This window comes from Panthera pardus, unplaced genomic scaffold (assembly GCF_024362965.1).
Source record: "Panthera pardus isolate Hobbes unplaced genomic scaffold, ASM2436296v1 HiC_scaffold_23, whole genome shotgun sequence".
NCBI lineage: Eukaryota > Metazoa > Chordata > Mammalia > Carnivora > Felidae > Panthera > Panthera pardus.
In genome coordinates this window covers 4643556-4663204 of record NW_026526799.1, presented here as the reverse complement: position 1 = coordinate 4663204, position 19649 = coordinate 4643556, and the positions used below count along the sequence as shown (strand labels likewise).

The following is a 19649-nucleotide window of genomic DNA, read 5'->3' as shown; positions in this document are numbered from 1 at the left end:
TATGTATATTTATATATCTATTTTTAATACAAATGGTAGCATTCTATGCAGTGTTCTGAAGCTTGCTTTTTTTTTTTTTTTCCACTTCCGCAATGGAGATTGTTTCAAATTCATCCAGTGGGTCAGTCTAATTCTTTGAAAGCTCCTCACACGGTTCCTTGCAAACCGTAGCGGTCCCAAGAGTGTTCGAGTGAGTGAGTGAGTGAGTACACGCACGTATGCACGTGGGAATGAAAGAGTCTGATTCAACTGGTCGCTACAAAGTTGTCTCAGGGTCTACTCTGAGCAAGACAGAATGTTCTAGATTCTAGGATGTGCCGTGTCATCACCCCTTCAATTACCCACCCTCCTTCCCCGGGGCCGTGTTTTCCAAGGGATCCAGGCCATTCTTGACCTTTTCCATGAACAGATGCCACAGCAGCCTTAGGAACCAGGTGCTGGGAACCTTGGGCCCCTCTGGAGGAAGGAGCAAACTAGGAGCCAGGTCCCAAGAATAGGATTTTTTTTTTTGAGGTCCCTATTTAAAATGCCTTTATCTTTTCTTTCTTTTTTTAAATTCACTTTTCTTATTGGAAAATGACATCACATTGTTAGAGAAAATAAAAAACATGTGTATTTATAATCCCATCTTACTTTTGCATTTGTTTTTATTACTGCCTTATCAGTTTCCAGTTCTTTCCAACCGCTTTTCCAACTGGACTCTTGTTCAGCTCATAGCTGAATATGATATGATTATGGTAACAACCGGAAATTGAAAATTTCCATATGACAGACATTATTCTTCCATTCATTCTCTTATGTAGGCTCAAAACTCAAAACACTAGGATTCTTTGGAGGTTCAGAATGGTTGAGTAATCTCCCTAAGGCCACAGAGCTCGTTGCAGGCAATGCTGGGATTCACTCAGGTGTGAGCAGCACCACATTGCCTCTGATTCTGTACCCTACTTTTTTCTACTTAACATTGTATCTGGGCATTTTCCGTGTTCCTACATAGCCCTTAAATCCTCATTTTCAATCATTGTAATCATTTTCAAATCAACATAATTTACTTAACCCGTTTCCTGTTTAACATTTAATAAATCTCCCTCTTCGTCAGTGCAAGGAAGAGTCCTGGGCATACAGACTTTTGCTTCTGCAGAATTATTTCCTCAGGGGGTTACCCCTACTTCCTTGACTGAACCCCCTGGCAATGTGCTAGAATGAAGAAAGCCAGTGACTAGAAACCAGAAGCTCTATAACTAAGTTGTTTGATCTTTCTTGGCCTCAATACTCCCATCTGTCAAATGGGGGGTGGGGGGGGTGTGGTGGCTTAAATCTCTGAGGATCCTGAGCTGGGCTAGATTTTACCTTCTTGTTCCTTATAGGTTTATATCAAAGAGAGGAGACCTCCCTAAAGGCAAGAACTCTTAACTGCATTTCTTCTCCTTTTCAATTGTTTTATTTATTTATTGACTTTTGGTCCTTAGTCACGCACAAAAAATGGAAATGATCCCTCTCCACCCTCTCCCCTCAAAGGCAGTATCACTTGTTTGCATTTGTTTCTATTATCATTTCCATCAGATTTATGCTTTTTCAGACAGAGTCTGGCTCTTCTCTAAGTATCTTTCTTTGGGCTTTTGTCAGGCCTTTCCAAGTTTGAACCATTCACGTGATAATTCAGAAGCATCTTCAGATCCCTCTGTTCCCTAGGTGTCTTTTCATTAGGGACCTAGGTGCAGATGAGTTCTTGAGCTAGTTCATTGTGTAGTGCATTGGCCTTTGAAAATACTCTTATTTTTATATTTATTATTGCAAATTGAAATTGAGTTTTTAGTGTATGAATACTAAAAAAGTCAATATCTATATGATTGATTGTATGGAAAATGGGGCAAAGGGATGATAAAGCCATTTAGGTTAGTTCTGATTGGGAAAAGCCCCCATCCTGGCATGTGCTCACATGACAGAGGTCCAGCAGCACCATTGTTTCATAGGTGGGCGTGGTCTTTGTGTGTGTATACATACACACACACGTGTGTATACGTACATATATACACGTGTGTGTATATGTACATATATACATGTGTGTACACGTATGTATATATGTGTGTATATATGTGTATATACACACATGTATATATACACGTGCGCGTGTGTATATGTATATGTGTGTATGTGTGTGTATATACATGTGTGTATATGTATTCATATACATGTGTGTATATATGTATTCATACGCACGTGTGTGTATGTACATATACACATGTGTATGCGTGTGTATATACGTGTGTGTATGCGCATGTGTATATATGTATTCATATACACGCGTGTGTATGTATATATACACGTGTGTGTGTGTAGTGTATATATGTGTGTGTGTTTACGTACATATATACACGTGTGTGTGTGTGTGTCTTTTGCCTCATTTATGAAACTGAGAAGCTCCACTGTTTCTCAGCCCCCCTCTTTCAGTTATAGCCCACGGCACACTGTGTATACAATTCCCATTTTCCTCTGGGACTTTCTGGTCCTTAGACCAATTTGCTTGGAATTTCTCCCTAGGACCCATGGTGCATAGACAGGGCTGAATATTTTTTGCATCTGAGGAGGAGGGTAGGTTTTGCTTCCTGAGAAGCTCTGTTGTCTATGGAGGAGGGCTTTGAATATGATTTCCAAGTGGGGTTGGGAGGGGTGGGGAGTGGCAGCTGAGGAGGGGAAGGGGGAGGGGCTGGCAAGGAAAGGGCAGAGAGTCGTGGAGGGCAGGCAGGAGAGTTTGGGCAGCTGGAGGGTTTAGAGCCTGGAGATGCACTTGACTTTGCGGGTGGGCAAGGGTGGTGGTGGTGACGGGCTCACACACTAGGAGTGGTCCATTACAGGCAAACATGGTGGGTGCCAGCAAGCTGGAAAATGATCTTAAAAATGATCCGTGGTGTCCCGTGGGTGAGCAGTCCTGGCAGCTGCTGTTGCTGAGAGGTAGTAACAGTTGTGAGTGGACGGTGAGATGTGGCTGTTGTGGAATGGAGGGCTGGCTGAGACACATGAGGTTCCCTAGAGAAAGACTTGAAGGGGAGGAGAAGGACCTACCTGCTCCTGCTGTAAGAAGACCAGGAAAGGCCTGGGCTGGAGGTGGGGATGGGGTGGGTGCGGTGGCTCTCCTGGTCTCTCTGAGGGTGTGGCGTTTGTGTCCTGGGCCTTAGTGACCTGTCCCCTGACCACAGAGTCACCCTCTCATCTCGTGATTGCCTTATTCTGGACAGGGCTGCTGTGGAATAAGAGTAGGTGCATTGGGGAGGGCACCCTGCTGGGGCAGCTCTACCCAGGTCCCAAATTCCCCTTCCAATCAAACCAGAATCAGGAGTGGCTTCTTGTAGCCAGTAATCCTCTAATTGGGGTCCACTTACTCCAGAGCAGATGTGGCCACTTCTCCAGTCCCTGGAGTGCCAGCCAGCGTGGCCAGCTCACCCAGGAATGGAGGGCCCAGGATCTCCACCCTCCAGGGTCAGGGGCTCAACTGCCTGAGATGGGAGCTCTGAGGGCCCTTGGGGGAAGGCCAGACAAGCCATCCAGAGCACTGCAGATTGGCTTGCCGGAAGGACAGCTTCAGCGATAGGGCCTCACGGGAGGGCAGGACCAGCCACAATCCAGGGCTTTGTTGAGCTCAGGGCTAAGACCTTTAAAATGAATGGACTCAAAGGAAGAAACTGGAGGGGTGGACATGTGTTCGATTAACTTACCGTGCTATTAATGACTTGCCCTGAAGAGGGGCCACAGGCCTGGGGGGCTCGGAAGCACGGCGTGGAAGCCGACGTGGCTTCATAAGGAAGGTCTCACTGACCTCTGAACTCAATCCCTGTGCCATGGCTTGTGGGAAAGGCTACTTCAGCCTGAGTCCATACAGCAAAATAAGATCTTGACAGTCTATTGAGCAGAATGACATTGGTGATGGTACGGAGCCCGGAAGAGCTCACGTGTGCGGCGTAAGGTTAACGGCACGGTAGCTTAAGGTGGACTCTGGCAAAGCGGGCGTGTTCGCAGCGGGGAGCACCCAGTCTGGTGTAGGGCCCTCGGTGCCATCTCATTCAAGGAGCTATTGAAGGAACTCGAAATCTCGTCAAGAAGTGTTCTGTGACCAGTCACACTTCCTCTGCGTGGCCTCAGAGGGCAGAACAGAATTAGACTCGATAAAAGGAAAATCCTCTTGGAAATGAAACGGGCTGCCTGAGGAGTAGCGTATTCCCAGTGAGAGGTGGAGGGGTTACTACAGGATGACCCGGTCCCCCTCCTGCCGACTCTGGGTAATCCCCGCCCCACCCCCTGCCCCCACTCCCTCGTTTCCTCCCCTCCACATGGCTGGGGCCACATGTTCTGCCACTCAGGCGTGTCCCTGCTCCAGGCCAGGGAGCCGGCTCTGACCCCCAGGAGCACCACTGTCGCACTCAGGGACTGGCATCTGGCCACTCTTGCTGGGCGGGCCTGGCTCCGGCCATTGGTCTGTGTCCGCTCCAGAAGGCCGAAGCTTGCACTTTATAACCCAATTCTGGCAACTCGTTACTGCTTGATGATGCGCCTGATTTCCTTCGAGCTCTTTTGAGATGCGGAGGCAGGGAGGGAAGGGAGAGTTGGGGTGAACATGTCCAGGAAAAGCAAACATTTTGTCGCCCTCGTGGGTGGTGGGGAAGGAGGCCGGGCAGGGGGAGGGCAGGGAGAGCTGACGGAGCAGAAGTTCGAGAGCCCTGGAAAGAACAATATACGTTTTGAAGCAGAGGTTAGTATGACTCAGAGATGATGGAGATAGCCTGCCCTCCTTCAAAGCTGAAGTTCTTGTCCGATGCTCCCACTTTTCCCTGCTGACCATTGCAAGCGAGGAGGGGGATGGGGAGGTTGGAGCTTGTTTGGAACCGTGGCTGTAGGGAAAGGAGAAGGTCAGCTTGGGGAATTGGGAAGGGATTGCCAAGTTGCCTGAGATCAGACTCAGGTTGGAAACCAGAAAGTTTGGCCAGACTGGGAGCAAGAAGCCGCGGCCAGATCCCAGGTTAGGAACCAGCAAGGGAGAGTGAGTAGAAGGTCAAGGGGCAAGGGAAAGGGGATCCCTGAGGAGAGTGTAGTTGTAGTTGAAGTTTTTGTCTACCCCACGCTATGCCTGTGTGTCGACGGGGATGGGGTGAGGAGGATAAAGAAGCCAAGAAGAAACTCATGAGTGGAGAAGTCGGGGGGGCTGGGAGTCTGGAGTTGCCCTAAGGCAGAGGGCAGGCTTCGTAGGTGGAAAGATAATAAGAAAATGGCATTTTATTTATTTTTTTTTTTAATTTTTTTTTAACGTTTATTTATTTTTGAGACAGAGACACAGCATGAACGGGGGAGGGGCAGAGAGAGAGGGAGACACAGAATCGGAAGCAGGCTCCAGGCTCTGAGCTGTCAGCCCAGAGCCCGACGCAGGGCTCGAACTCGCGGACCGCGAGATCGTGACCTGAGCCGAAGTCGGACGCTTAACCGACTGAGCCGCCCAGGCGCCCCCAAAACGGCATTTTAGAGCTGGAGAAATTCCTCTGACTGGGTTCAAGGTATGGCATTTGATTGGGTTGCTACAGGAAGTGAGGGCGAAGGTCTCTGAGAGGATGAGCTAGGCGGACGTGCTGCCAGTGTGTTGGCTGAGTTATTAGAAAGGCAGGGATGATGGCAGGGGACCGGAGCCTGGTACACAGTGACGCTCAACGTGCGGTGGCCCGAGCTCAGTAAGTTCAGGGGGAAGATGGTGAGGAGTGTGGAATGGTGTCCTGATAGCTAATAAATGTTGGGTGATGTGTGCTTTTGGCCAGTGCTTCAAAGGAGAGTGGATTGTTCTCTCTGACTTTTGTCAGTGTTGGAAGAAAGAGAGCTGGGTAAGAAGGGGAAGAAGTGGAACTAAGTCGGAACAAAAGGTGTGTTCAAACTCTTCTACGCCTCGATGAGAGGGGCTAATGTAATTGGGTCGGAGTGTCCTGGGAGACCCTGCCATTCTTGGACAGGGAACAACTTCCCCCGTCACTGCTGAGCTAAAAACGTGAATTATCAGTAGCCCAAGGGGCGCCTGGGTGGCTCAGTCGGTTAAGCACCCGACTCTCGACTTCGGCTCAGGTTATGATCTCGTAGTTTGTGAGATCAAGCCCCGCGTCGGGCTCTGCGCTGTCACTGTGGAGCTTGCTCGGGATTCTCTCTCCCTCTCTCTCTGCCTCTTCCCCACTTGCATTCTCTCTTTCTCAAAATGAAAAAAAAAAAAAAAAACCCGTTAAAAACACAAACAAAAAAAGCAGTAGCCCAAGATTTTCCTACTGCAAGCACCCGGTTACTCTAGGGCCCCGGGAAGTTCAAAACAACCGGGTGAGAGGATCCTGGCACCACTAACAGATTCCTGCAACACTTCATCAGGGCGCATCCAATAGCAAACCTTGGATGACAGTTCTCTCCAGATGCAAAACCACGGCATGAGCTTCTCTGTGCTCTTTCAGCACCACGTGCAAACTTCTATCAGAGGTTCTATCTTTCTTCCGCTGGAGAGGTTCTCCAGGGTCCAGACTAGAACATTCATCCCTGTACCCTCAGCGCCTGGCACGATGCCTGGAGTGCAGGAGTCAGCATGTACTTAGCAAACCCTTGCTGAATGAACACCTACGACCTCCAGGATCGTAAAGGGAACGCCTCACTCCTCTTTCCAAAGGGGAAAGCTCACACTCAGGGATGGGGAGCCATTGCCCAAGGTCACACTCAGCGGCAGGGGAGAATTAGAACCTGAGTCTCCAGCCTCCCGGCTAGAGAGAGGCTGGACTCCCAGCCTCGGACTTGGTTGACACCGCTCGACGTGCCCTTTCTCTCTCCGGCTAGACTGTAAGCTTAGAGAGGAAAGAGATTGTGCCTTTCTGACCTCTCCATCCCTGGGTGTGTCAGCACCCCTTCCACGGCTCTGCCCCCATCCTCATGAAAGTCTTGCTTATTAAATTGGCAGACAGCCACAAGAAGCTGGAAGGACACCAGATGGCAGGAACAGAACCCGAAACGGTTCAGACAAGGAGGAGAGGGAGTGCGAGATTAAGAATAAGAAGGTGAGCTTTAACTGGAAAAAGGTACAAGTTTGCCCTTAGGGTAAAAAAGACTTTACAAGCAGGAGTGGGAAGAAGGACTTAGGTGAGTGGTGGTTCACGCTGAACATGCACGGGCTCAGGATCAATGAAATCATTTGGCTGCGGCAAAGCCGTTGCTAGGGCATGGGGCACACACCCAGAGAGGTGCTAATTCAATTCTAGGCTGCTGTGGGGTGACCTCTGTGTGGGTCACATCTTCAAAAGGAAATTGATAAATTGGAGGGCCACCAGGGTGACTAGCGGGACCACATCCGCGGTCCTGTGAGAGATGGGCTCGAAGGGAAGTCTAGGTTCCTCAGTGTACCAGATGAAAACTTCTGGAACTGGCCCTGCCTAATTGTCCATTTCCCCCATTTCCTTTACACTTGAGCAACATGCCCACCGGGTTATGGTGCACCTCCCTATCTTTGTCCACACTAGTCCCTCCATCTGGACTCGTCTGTCTATCCTTCTCCCGTCCCCCAGTCGACTTGGTGAGCACCGATGCAGTTTTCGAAATCCTCAAGCTTTACTGCCTCGTAAACTGTCCCAACCCAAACCCCTGGCAGCCCATTCTTTGCTCTATATTTTTATGCTCCCCCTCTGCCTAGTTTTATAATTGTGCATTTCACCTTCACCGCATTTTGTCCACATGCCAGTCTTTCCTATTTGACAAAAGGTTCCTGGAATCACGGATCCTGTGGCTTCTGCCTGCATCACACTGCCCTAGCCTGATCCACGGGTGTTCACACAGCTTAAACAAATGACCCAAAACTTCCAGCAAGCTTCCAAAGACTTGGAGGAGCGTCCCGTAGCTGCCTGAAGAGATTCTGATATGTGCACCTGCAGAGAGAGCCAACAACAAGGATAAATGGGGACATGTGGCTGGGAGATGGACTTGGGCTCACGAGGAGAAACCGCCTTGGTATTGGTCAGGACTCACATTCCACCAACAGAAGCCTCGTTTGAAGGGGCGTGAGCAAAGGAAGAGCTTTTTGGGCACCCCGATTCCGAGAAATGTTTGAACTGCCAACCCGCAAGAAGGCCAGAGACAAAGCCGGATCTCAGGAACACAATGTACCTGGAAGTCGCCAGGACTCTGAGCCCCTTGCTTTGCTTCTCTCTGTCGGAGACCTCCCAGCTCCCAGCTTTCCAGCACAGAGAGACTGCTCTTCTCTCCCAATTCCAGTTAAAAACATTTTCGTGAAGAGCCCTGATTGGCTTGGCTTGGCTTGGGTGTGATGCTTCCCTTTGTGGTCAGGGAGATAGGTACCATGAATAGGGTGGCTTGAGTCAGCCGATTGAGGCCAGGGATGGGTTCACCTCGGAATCACACAGTGAGAGTGGGGGAAGGGCCATTTCCAAAAGGACGGGGAAGGTACACGGATGCAGCTTCTAGGACAGAGGGGTTGTACTCCTTTGTTCCAAACTTCTTTTTAAAATTTATTTTATTTTAACTTTTTAAGTGTTTATTTTTGAGAGAGAGAGCGCACAACTGGGGGAGGGGAGGGGTAGAGAGAGAGAGGGAGACACAGAAATCAAAGCAGGCTCCAGGCTCTGAGCTATCAGCACAGAGCCCTACGTGGGGCTCGAACTCATGAGCCGTGAGGTCATGACCTGAACTGAAGTATGAACCGTCAGGTCATGACCTGAGCTGAAGTATGAACCGTCAGGTCATGACCTGAGCGGAAGCCTGACGCTTGACAGAATGAGCCACCCGGGCGCCCCCCTCCTTTGCTCCAAGTTCCTAATGACCATAGCCATCCAGCTCCAGGCACTTCCTCCATAAAGTGCTTCCATGGAAAAAGGAGAAAGAAGGATGGATAAATGTTGGTCACTCCCAACATTTAGAACCAGGTTTAGGCAGTGCTTACAACCTTGCTCTGGGAATCGCCGCCCGGTTGAATTGTGTTCTGGGCGTCAGGACGCCGCCATTCCCCCCACGGGTGCTGGGAAACGAGGCTGGGTGGAGAAGGAGCTGCAATTATTCTGCCAGTGGGTTTTGAGCCCTTCGTCCATGCTGGATAATGGACGGGAACACAAGACGCACCCGGGGGAGCTCTGACCTCCCGGGGTCACTCGACGGAGACAGGTGGGTCTGCCTAAGGGGGGGGGACTGCAGTCCGAGGCGAGGGGCAGCCGGGCTGTCAGCAAGGAGAAGGGGGCCGGTCCCGGACCCCCTGGGCGCCCACGCCGCTTGCCGGGCCCGCAGCTCCCCGGGGGCGTCCGCACCTTCGGCGGAGCCCGCGCTTGCAGGGTTGCGAAGGGGTGGGGTGGGGGGGCGGGGAAGGAAGGTTGGCGGGAAGCCGGGGTCCCGGGGCGTGGGAGCTGGGGCACAGCGGGAGGCCTCCCGGGGCCGGGCCCCGACGACGCCGGGGCGGCTCGGGGGCGCGCGCGGGGCCGGGGCCCGGAGAGCGGACGGGCCGGGAGGCGTCGGGCCCTCGGGCGAGGCCCGGCGCCCCCCTGCGCCTCGGAGGCCGCGCTCGCCGGCCCGGGGCCGGGGGAGGGACAGCAGCAGGTGACGACGGCCGGGCCGCGGGGCTATAAATAGGGGCGCGCGTCAGCCGCGGGCGGGAGCGGCGGCCGGCGGGGCAGGGGCCTGGCGAGCGGGGCGCGGCAGGGGCCGGCGGCGGGATGGGGTCGCGCAGGGACCCCGGCCACGGCTGGGGCGCGGGCTGGCGCTCCGGGGCGGGCGGCGACGGCGAGGACGACGGGCCGGTGTGGATCCCCAGCCCGGCCAGCCGCAGCTACCTGCTCAGCGTGAGGCCCGAGACCAGGTGAGCGGCGCGCCGGGGGGTGGGGGGTGGGGTGATTGGTGGGGGGCCGGCGGCGGGACCCTCGATGGCACCCGGGCGCCCGCCTCTCGGGTCCAGGCGCAGTGGCCCTGAGGCCCCTCGCGGCTCCTCTTGTCCTGACCCCTCAGGGCCCACGGGCCTCGGGCAGAGAGAGGAGCAGGGCCCCACTCAGGGGGAGGTCTCGCGGGGCCCCGAAGGCCTCCCTTCTGTCCCCTCCCTTCCTCCCTCGGGGCCCACGGTCCCACCCGCACCCTCACCCCGCACCGGCTCCTCCCTGGCTTCGGATTCCACAGTGAGCGATAAGGGGATAAGGGACCGGAGTGGCTGAAATTCCTCCCTGGCTAGAAGGGTGGGGAGAGTATTCAGGGGGTGGGGGGACCGGAGAGATGGGAGGGGGGCGCTAGGGGGACCCCCGCAGTGGGGGATACTTAGCTCAGGGTGGTGGTGTTGGGGGTGGTGTTCACCAGGAAAAAATTAAGGTTCTTCTTTCTGGGCAGATGGGTTCTTCCTCTGGGCCGGGGGCTGTGGTCTTCCCCAGGATCTCTGTGGGGCTGGTGAGGTGAAGGGGGGCGGGGGGATGAGGTGGGGTGAGGTTGGCCCTGCCTGAAGAGTCAGAGCTTGGGGTTCCGAGGGGAGCCAGTTGCCCTGCCCAGGTTGGGGGAGCGGGATGCCAAGGGAGGGGTCCGGCCATGAGCCCTTTGTTCCTCTGTCAAGAGTGAGAGGTGTGGCTGCTCTCTTTGTTTTAGGAGCTAGACTACCCACAGACAAAGACACACGGTCGGTCGGTAGAGAGGCATAGGAGCACTACATGGCAGGTGGACACACAGGGACACATGTACTGCCATGGAGACGGACATTTCCTGCCCCCTCTGGGCAGGTCAGTTTCCCTCCAACTCTGGAGCCTGTTTTCCAAAGGGAACCGTGATGGTTGGCTGTTGGGACAGTGGCTGTGTCACAGCCCCAGAACTTGGCTTGTTGTGGGTTATGCAGAAAACAGCCACTCCTCTGAGAAGCTGTCTGGGGACCTCTTGTCCTCCGTTCCTAAAACAGCACCAAAACAGGCATCAAGGACGTTCAGGAAAAGTCCCAGGCACTTCCTCGTGAATTGGCTGAGTTCTGTTGACCTTGGAGTTGGAAAAGTTCAAATGTAACCGGAACCGGTTTCTGCATAAAACTCGTCAAATGGTGTCACATGTCTGGGGCAGGGCTGAGGGCTGGCATCGGTGACTGAGTCAGACTGGACAAGGCCCCTGGCTGCCAGGAAAGAATGCCCCTTCCTCCTAACCATTGACTCTCCGGAAAAGCTGGAATGAACCTGGGACATTTACTCCAGCCTGTGGGGGGAAGCTGACTTGCTTGTAGGAGCGTCACTCTTGTCTCCCACTTGTCACAGTGACTTGCCTGGGCTTTGCCTCCTGCATCTGGCCTTTGTCAATACGGCAGAACAAATAGAAGAGAGGCAGTGAGGGAGGGAGGGAAGCAGGGGCGGCTTGAAAACCAGGCAGAATGGGGAAGACAGTGGATCTGGACTGTTAGAGACAAAGCTGGAGAGTGGACACCTACCTTGATGGTAGATACATTTTAATTGCCTAACCCATGAGCACAAAGCAGTGGGCCGGCCTGAGAACTGCAGGTGGGATGGGAGTGACTGGTTCAAGCCCCCTGAACCTAAATGAGAATGCTCTTAAAAGGATACTCTTTGCGTCAAGCATTTGGAGGAGGCAGGGCTGGGGCGGTGTGAGAGAGGGTTTTCTAGTCCGGGCCTGTGGACCCGGTTTTGCCCCTGCCAGCTGGCCACAGACCCCGACAGGTCCTGAGGGACAAGGAGGGCCAGACTGATCTCACCTCCGGAAAAGCCTCTGGCCAAAGAGGGGAGAGTGTGGACGTGAATGGGGCTGTGTTGGGGAGAGGAGGGGCGGCCGTTCCCACTTCTCTAGCAAGGCCTGACTCTTGCGTTAGAGCAGGCAGCCATGCAGTCTTCTGTCCCTCAGAACAGCCTGACTGCCTGTGGGGATGGGAAGAGGGCCCAAGACATGAAGGAGAAAGAGGGTCCCTTGAGGACTTTGCCAGCTGTCCTTGGCTCCAGCCCACGTGAACCCTGACTATCCCAGAGTCCTGACTGAGAGGCAAGTTCTGTTCCACTCACTCTTGGCTCCACCATTTTCTGGGTCTCCCTCTATGCATGGAGCTCACGAGCCATTGTTCTCACGGGCCCTTGTGAGGACGGGCTGCCCCTTGGGGACCGATGGACAGCTGGGCTGGGGGCTGGGCCACGGGAAGCTTTGGTCCAGGTCTAGAGCCTGGATCCCTGCGCCTACCTCCCCTCCCCTGAATCCACAGCCCTGAAGTGGTTTCCAGTCAGTAGTCAGCTCAAGGATATTTGTAACGCCTGCTGGGGGCAGAGTTCCAGCATGTGGACGGTCCCAGCAAACTATAGGCCCAGCCTCCTAGGGCGTCCAGCCCCTAGGGCCTCATCCCTGTAGAAGACGGGGCAGGGGTAGGCTGGAGCAGGTTAAGGAGGTATAGTCGGGTGGGTCTAGTTATGACTAACTACCTTCCGAGAGGCACTCGGAAGTTTTAGGAGTCTCTGTCCCCCCGTTTCTTGGAGACCCTGGCCCAAGGGGGCTCAGAGGAACAGCAGAAGCTATGGTGTTTGCTACAGACAGCTTTGGAACACCTCTTCTGTCCCGCTTAGGTCAGGCAGGTTGTCTCAGGCTTTCAGGGAAACTGAGGCATCAGGCTAGGACTTTCCAAGGGCCTTTTACATCCCAGAATATGTGAAAGCCAAGAAGAATGGGAGGCCCCGGGTTCCACAGCCAGTCCTGGCTCCCTCCAGGCTCACTTTTCCTTCTCTACCAAGAGGCCTTTCCTTCTTGGGCCCTGAATTCCCATCCTGTAAAATGAAGGTGGCACTAAGAACTGTTCCAGGGCTTTCTGCATGAGCGTTTGGTGCCCCTGATTCTGACCTCCTCACAGGCGGTAAAGGGAGAGTTTCCTGCCTGGATGGGGCCCTAAGCCTAGCTTTGGCCCAGTTGGCAGGGCATGGGCAGCGCTCCCACTTTCTGAAGATAAGCTGCCTCCTTGGCACAGGATTCCTCCTGCCGGATCTGGCTGACAGCGTAGGGGTGAAGCCCGGAGAGCGCAGGACAGGGAACAGAGCAGCCCTAGAGAGAGCCAGGGAGGGGGTCACCATCGCAGCTCAGTCCCTTATCTCCTTGCAGGTGGCACCTGTCATTCTCCTCTTGGAATTAGAGAGCTGATTCTCTCCCTCTCCTTCCCAGGGAAGAAATCCAGACCCACCAGAGGACAAATCTCTCAATTATGAGGTGAAAGGCAAAGGAAGTTCATGGTCAGGAAAGGATGGACTTGGCCAGTGTCTGGGAACCATGAGAGGTTCTGCCCACGCGGCCTCCAGAGGATTTTTAAAGCTCTGAGCAGAGGCAGCTGCGTTCTCGCTCTTTCCATCTTTTCTGGAGCAGCAGCTCCCTCTGGGGGGCGGCACCCTTCCTTTTTGAGAGATGTGTTTGCCTTCCCTCTCTCTACCTTCTTTCCCTCTCTCTCACTCTCTTCTCTCTCCCTTCCACAAAACAGCTGTTGAATGGCTGCGGTCAGCTGAGCACTGTGCTAGGAGTATGGAAGCTACAAAAAGAGCTAGGTCTGAAGGCTGGGTGGGCAGCAGGAAGGAGGGAGGGCTTTCCAAGCAAGGAGGCCAGAAGGATGGGCTCAGAGGCCGGGTGTGGACATGTCCATGGCAGTTAGGGACAGGTCTGGTTCCAGTGGAACATGGTATTGGGAAGGAGAGAACGATAGTCATAGGGGGTGTGTGAGCAGATCAGGGAGGGCCTTGCACGCCCAGTTAAGGAGTTGAGACTCAGTGTAATGTACAATGGGGGGGGGGGGGGCGGGGACTGTCACATTTTTTTCAGGGAAGTGGTGTGATATGAGGGGCGAAGGAGAAGGGGGCTGAGGTGGTCATCGGATTTGGAGCCGTGGGGGTCTCGATCAGAACACGACAGCAGGGGTAGAGCGAAAGGAAGAAAGCAGGGCCGAGAATTGTTGACCGGCTGGATTTGGGACCTGGAGGAGAGGGAGGGGTCCAAAATGGCACATTTACGGTTTGGAGTTTGGGAGGATGCTGGAGGTGGCCACACACCCAGGAACCCCTGAGAGGAAGCCGTGTTTTGGGGTAGAGGTTGAGGTTGGGTTTTGGGTTATAAAGGGGACAGACCATCCCTGTCCTCATAGGGGCAGCTGAAGGCAGTTAAGAGTGGAGGGGGTGGCCTCGCCTGGAGGTGTCTGTGTGAAGAAAGGTGGAGGGAGGGGCGGGTGGGGTGGTCTCCCTGGGTGGATCCGCAGCCCCCAGCTAGTGTCCCCTTTCAGCCACCCGGGGCAGGAGGGGTGATCAGGGCCCCTAGACATAATGGGCCCTTGTGCTGGTCTGACCGAGCTGGGTGCCTCCTGGCTCCTGCTGAATTAACCGCTTTGTTTTTCTCCTCTTCTCTCTTCCAGCTGGTTTGCCTTGTGTGGCCCCTTTAACTGTACTTTAACCTATTAATGGGCGTCCTCCAAGCCACCTGTCTCCTTCCTAGCCCGTTAGGGGATTTCTAGGAATGGGGGCTCTGCTCCCCCCAAAAGCCAAAGTGGGAGCTGCCCCCAGGCTGGTGTGCTGTGGGGTGGGGACATGCGCCAGGCAGCCGTGAGCCCCTCTCTTGGGGGCAGTGACCCAAGTGGCCTGGGACACATTTTTCCCCAAGCGCAGCCCCACGGGGCCTTCCTTCCTGCCTAACCATTCCCCTGGACTCTGCCGCATTTAACGAGCTCTCCGTTTCAGATACACCGGTGTGCCTGGTGGTGAGGCCACTTGCTAACTGGAGCAGGCCAACTAAGACAGCTGGTCCCTTTTAATAGAAAGGCCTCCGGGCCCCAGATGGTGGCCAATTAATACCCTGCAAACTGTTGTTGGTTTTGCCTCCTCTCCTTGCTCTTCTGGCCTAATGATTCCATTTGCTGTTTTCGCTTAGCTTATCAAGCAACCGGTTGTCTCACCCCAGCTCTGGAAGGTAAACGCACATTGCATTACATTTCTCTGACTGCCTTTTTCTCTCGGGTCTGGGCACTGAAGGGCCTCCGGGTGACTGCTTGTGCACTAATGGGGCTGCATGGGGTGAGGGGAGGGCCGGAGGGCGGGAAGGGGGGGAGGTGTGAGAGGGCACTCATGTGAGCGTGGGTCTCACAGGGGCCAGAGTTGACGCCTGCATGGACCGCTGAAAGGCTTCCTGGGACCCAGAAATAGGCAAGGCTTCCCCAGATGCCTGTTACTGTATGTCTGTGCCCCCGGGAGAGGCACCATGGGGCCAGGACAGAGAGCCACCAGCCATGTGACCCACTGACCCATCCTAGGTGTCTGCGGTGTTTGTAATCCCCTGTCTAGATTTGACACCTCATTGTCTATCTTCTGACGCAAGGCTAATGACTTCAGCGTTTCCCTCTCAGTCTCTTCTCTTTCTACCACCTCTTTCTCCAATTTCCCTCCCTTTGGGCTCTCTCCATCCCTGCGAGACTATGAACTCTTTGAGGTCCGGGAATACCACGTTAGCGTATGCCTGCCTTCGCCTGGTCTCGGAATCTGCTCCAGAGCCAGGCAGGACCTGAGCATCAGGCTCACAGTCGGGGTTCGCCCATCGAATGCCTGTTCTCTTGCCTCCCGAGCTGGGGACAGCTTTCTCCCACGGGCTGAACTGACTTCTATCATAAAAGTCGGAACATTTCCTGGATATCTCCCACCCCTTGGGCCCCATCCCAGACTCTGGTAGGTCTGGGGAGAGTTGCCTACGGTTTCGTTCCACAGAGAAAGGTTTCTGAGAAGGCAACTGGTCTCTGAGTAGCTAATCATGTCTACCGACATGATTAGCGCCTACCCTGTACGTTTCCTTTGATATAGGAGAACATCAAAGAGCCTTTGTTCTGGGTTGGTTGATGATCTGGAGGGGGAGGAGGGGAGGGGATCACAATCAACTCAGAGGGGAGCGGTGAGTGCTAACAGAGAAAGGATCTCGGAAGTTTCTTTAAAGCAAGGTAAAGAACCAAGTCTAAGGGCGCAGTTAGGGTCCTTTGCGCATTGTGATAAGCCCACGGTTCTGGTGTTCTTTAGAAACACGGGATTAGTTAGGCTGTGCTATCCTTATGAAGTCACAGAGTTGGAAGGACTTGGAGGTGTCAGGGTGGGACCAGACTGTTTCCAGATGTGTGGACTTCTGGCTTTCCAGGAGACTGGAAGCAGCCCTGCTCAGAGTCTCTCCAAGTGGTCTGGAGGATGGGGACAGAAAGCGGGTGGACCTTGACCACATATGCAGTGACTCTCCCTGCCCTAACGCACCCCAGCCCCACCCCGCAGAGGGTGTTCATCTAGTCATGCCTTTTGGCAGTTATGCATGAGTTTCCAATGCAAGCATTTTCTCTAATATAACTTAGAACCTAGTGGCCTTGGGAAGATGAGTGTACTTCCCCATTCAAGAGAAGTAATGAAATCAAATAACTACCTGCTACTGAATATCTAGCATGAACACCCGAAGAAAATTTCCTCGAAGCATAATTTCCTCCTTTTCTCTTTCCAGTAGCTTATTTCCTTAGACTTGCCCAAGTAGCTTCATCCTTAAGAGCCTAAGCTGAGCATTAGATCCAGGCTCATGCTTCTGAGTAAGATAGGATTCTGGTTTTGCAGGGAGGACGTAATTAGGGATGTTCTGAATTAGCTGCAGAAGCCTGGAAGCCCGATGCCTTTTGGCACGGCACTTTCCTCTGGAAACGGTTGGTTGCGATTTGGTATTCCCCAGCCAGAAATATGCGGTCGGTTTGAGAACAGCAAGAAACGTGTTCAGATGTTGTGTCTCCTGAGTGTCAGGGAGTTGAAGGGCCCTCTGTATCGGAGTGGGGTAAAGGCAAAGGCAGAGCACGATAGGGGAGGTCCAGATGAGAGTATCACAGCGGGTGTTACGGAACCCCGACCGCACACCCAGTTCAAGCGTTCAGGTGCGTGAGAGCTTAGGGTCCCCTTTCTGGGCAGTCTTTGTGGGCGAGGGCTCCCGTCAGTTCCCCGGAGGCCCAGGTGTCTGCATTCCCCTGGAGACACCACGGCTGGACCCCTGTTGGTCCAGAATCTTACCTGATCCCGGACGCTCTTCCTGGGATATCACCTTTCTCCTCAAACTCTAGTCCAGAATGCCACCCACAGAAATGATGAGTTGAATGTGGACGCCCTCCCCGCAAAAGTCCTCTTTGCCGTGTTCCCACGGACACTCCCCTGCCCCTGGCGGAGAGGTCGCGGGCAGACGCATTGCCCAGGTGGCCGCCCCTCCTCCGAGGCACACAGAAAGGCAGCTTTGAATGTTTTGTCTGTCTCCAGTTCCCCCTGCTTCTCTTCACTTCTCCCCTCCTGGTCCTCACTGCTGCTCACCACGGGGTGTGTGAGTGGGGAGGGGGTGGGAGAGGGGGGGCTGGGCACGGCTTGTGCACCACAACCCGGCCGTGTGGTTACGCTTCACGCCTCGGGACGCGTTGTGTCTCTGCTGGCCCGTGAAAGGGTTTGGCATGGTGGTTTGCTTCCCGTGCCCAGGAAGGAGAGGACCGTACATGCTGAGCAGCGTCGGTGAGTCTGTGCTGGACTCAGCGAGCCCGCAAATGCCCTTGAACTCTGGGAGGTGGATTGTCCCTATGGAACTACAAGTCCTGGCTTTTGCAGGAACGGATCTGTTGGTGGTTCGGCGGTCGTGCTGGTCGGTCTTGGAGCTGGCCGCCATGTATTCACCTGAGCACGTGGTGTCCGGGGATGGACCCCAAGAGCGGACCCTCTTTCCTGACACCCCTGTGAATTGGAGTCTACCTTTGGGTCTAGACCCCTGGAATTGGCTGGCTTCTTCTTCCTCTAGTCCGGTCTTTGCTCATAAATTCAGGGCCTTTTCTTCTGAGCGCAACCTTTAGGAGAGGCCCCTGAGCTGTGTGTCCTTGAGAGTCAACTGGCTTTTCCCTCTTTAGCATGAATGGAAGCTCTGCTGTGCTGGGGTCCCCGTCTCGGAGGCCGGACCTATCCATGTGTGTGCCTCCCCCGTGTGTGAGCTTTCCTGGAGATAGATGGTCGAGGGTGAAGCAAGGCCTTCCGATAAGGATGGGAAGGGGACGGCAGGGCTGGTGGTTTGGCATGCTCAGGATCCTGGCCCATGGTCAGAAGCCTGCCTATTGGAATGGGTCTGTATCGGGATTCTGTTCAGCCCCTTGGTACCACCCCTGCCCCCAGTGTGGCCGAGAGATCTGGCTCCCTTGAAGAAAGACTTGCTCAGGTACTGGGGCCGTGGCCACAGGATGGTGGATGGACGTGGTAAGATTTAAGCTGCTTTGGACAACACCGGTCCAGATTGGACACCGGCAGAGATGCTGTCGGGGGGAGAGCCGCTCTGAATTGTTCTTTGCCTTTCGTAGGAGCACCTTCTGCTCCATCATCGCGCAGCTAACAGAGGAGACCCAGCCGCTGTTCGAGACCACGCTCAAGTCCCGGGCTGTGTCCGAGGACAGCGACGTCAGGTTCACCTGCATTGTCACAGGTAATGAGGCCATCCGTACGAGCCACACCAGGGTCACAGCACACAGGAGGGTCCAAAGGGGCTGTGGGGACGGGCATGGAGGGGGTTGGCTGTGTGCACAAAACTGTGCAAGTTGACATTTGTTTCTTAGCTTTCTCTCCAGCTTAGTCTCCCTGCGTCGGCTGGGGTCCCTTTCTCCTCCCATTCTGGAGCCACATCTACAGCCTGCTTCTCTTCAAAAGCCTACCTTCAGTGTAGTTCGTTACCCTTAGACATACGATTAATGAATCTTAGCTCCAAGGAAAGAAGCTGTCCAATTGAAAGAGTTTTTTTTTTAATGTTTAAAAAATGTTTATTTTTATTAAAAAAAAAATTTTTTTTTAACATTTATTTATTTTTGAGACAGAGACAGAGCATGAACGGGGGAGGGTCAGAGAGAGGGAGACACAGAATCCGAAACAGGATCCAGGCTCTGAGCTGTCCGCACAGAGCCCGACGCAGGGCTCGAACTCACGGACCGTGAGATCATGACCTGATCTCGACCGAAGTCGGTCGCTTAACCGACTGAACCACCCAGGCGCCCCAAAAATATTTATTTTTAAGAGAAAGAGAGAGTGAGTGAGCGAGCCTGATGTGGGGCTCGAACTCAAGAACTGCAAGATCATGACCTGAGCCGAACTCGGATGCTTAACCAACTGAGCCACCAGGGTGCCCTGAGGTTATTTATTTATTTATTTATTTATTTATTTATTTATTTATTTAGAGAGTGAGAGAAGGGGAGGGCAGAGAGAGAGAGAGAGAGAGAGAGAGAGAGAGAGAAAGAGAATCCCAAGCAGGCTCCGCGCTGCCAACACAGAGCCCAATGTGAGGCTCGACCCCACAAACTGTGAGATCATGACCTGAGCCAAAATCAAGAGAGGGACGCTCAACCGACTGAGCCACCCAGACGCCCCGAAAGAGGTTTTGGAGGCAATCTTCCCAAAGATCCCCATTTTAAACTGAGTCGTCTGAGGCTTGTAAATCTCAAGCCTGAGAGACAGTGATGTATCATGATTCTGACTGCAGACCCTGGAGAGGGACCGGCTGGCTGGGATGCTGGCTCATCCCCTTTCCAGTTATGTGATACCGAAGAGGTTGCCTAACCTTGCGTGACCTCTCAGTGCCTCATCTGTGAGGCAGGGATGACCACAGCACGAACCTCCTAGGGTTAT

General features: G+C 53.9%; 2 protein-coding genes across 5 annotated transcripts in view; both read left to right on the top strand.

Annotated features, from left to right (window-relative positions):
* SLC28A1 (solute carrier family 28 member 1) overlaps nucleotides 1–19649 on the top strand; it is a 233135-nt gene that overhangs the window by 112343 nt on the left and 101143 nt on the right. The gene's annotated exons all lie outside the window — the stretch shown is intronic.
* The window catches only part of ALPK3 (alpha kinase 3), a 52941-nt gene continuing 42918 nt past the window's right edge, over nucleotides 9627–19649 (top strand). Inside the window, exons 1-3 of one of the 2 annotated variants that reach the window (XM_019460354.2) lie at nucleotides 9627–9847; nucleotides 14887–14925; nucleotides 18338–18459. In XM_019460354.2, coding sequence (XP_019315899.2) covers nucleotides 9705–9847; nucleotides 14887–14925; nucleotides 18338–18459 — 304 coding nt within the window. In that variant the 5' untranslated portion in view covers nucleotides 9627–9704. The remainder of the gene's footprint in view (nucleotides 9848–14886; nucleotides 14926–18337; nucleotides 18460–19649) is intronic. The other variant, XM_019460355.2, reaches the window with a different exon arrangement.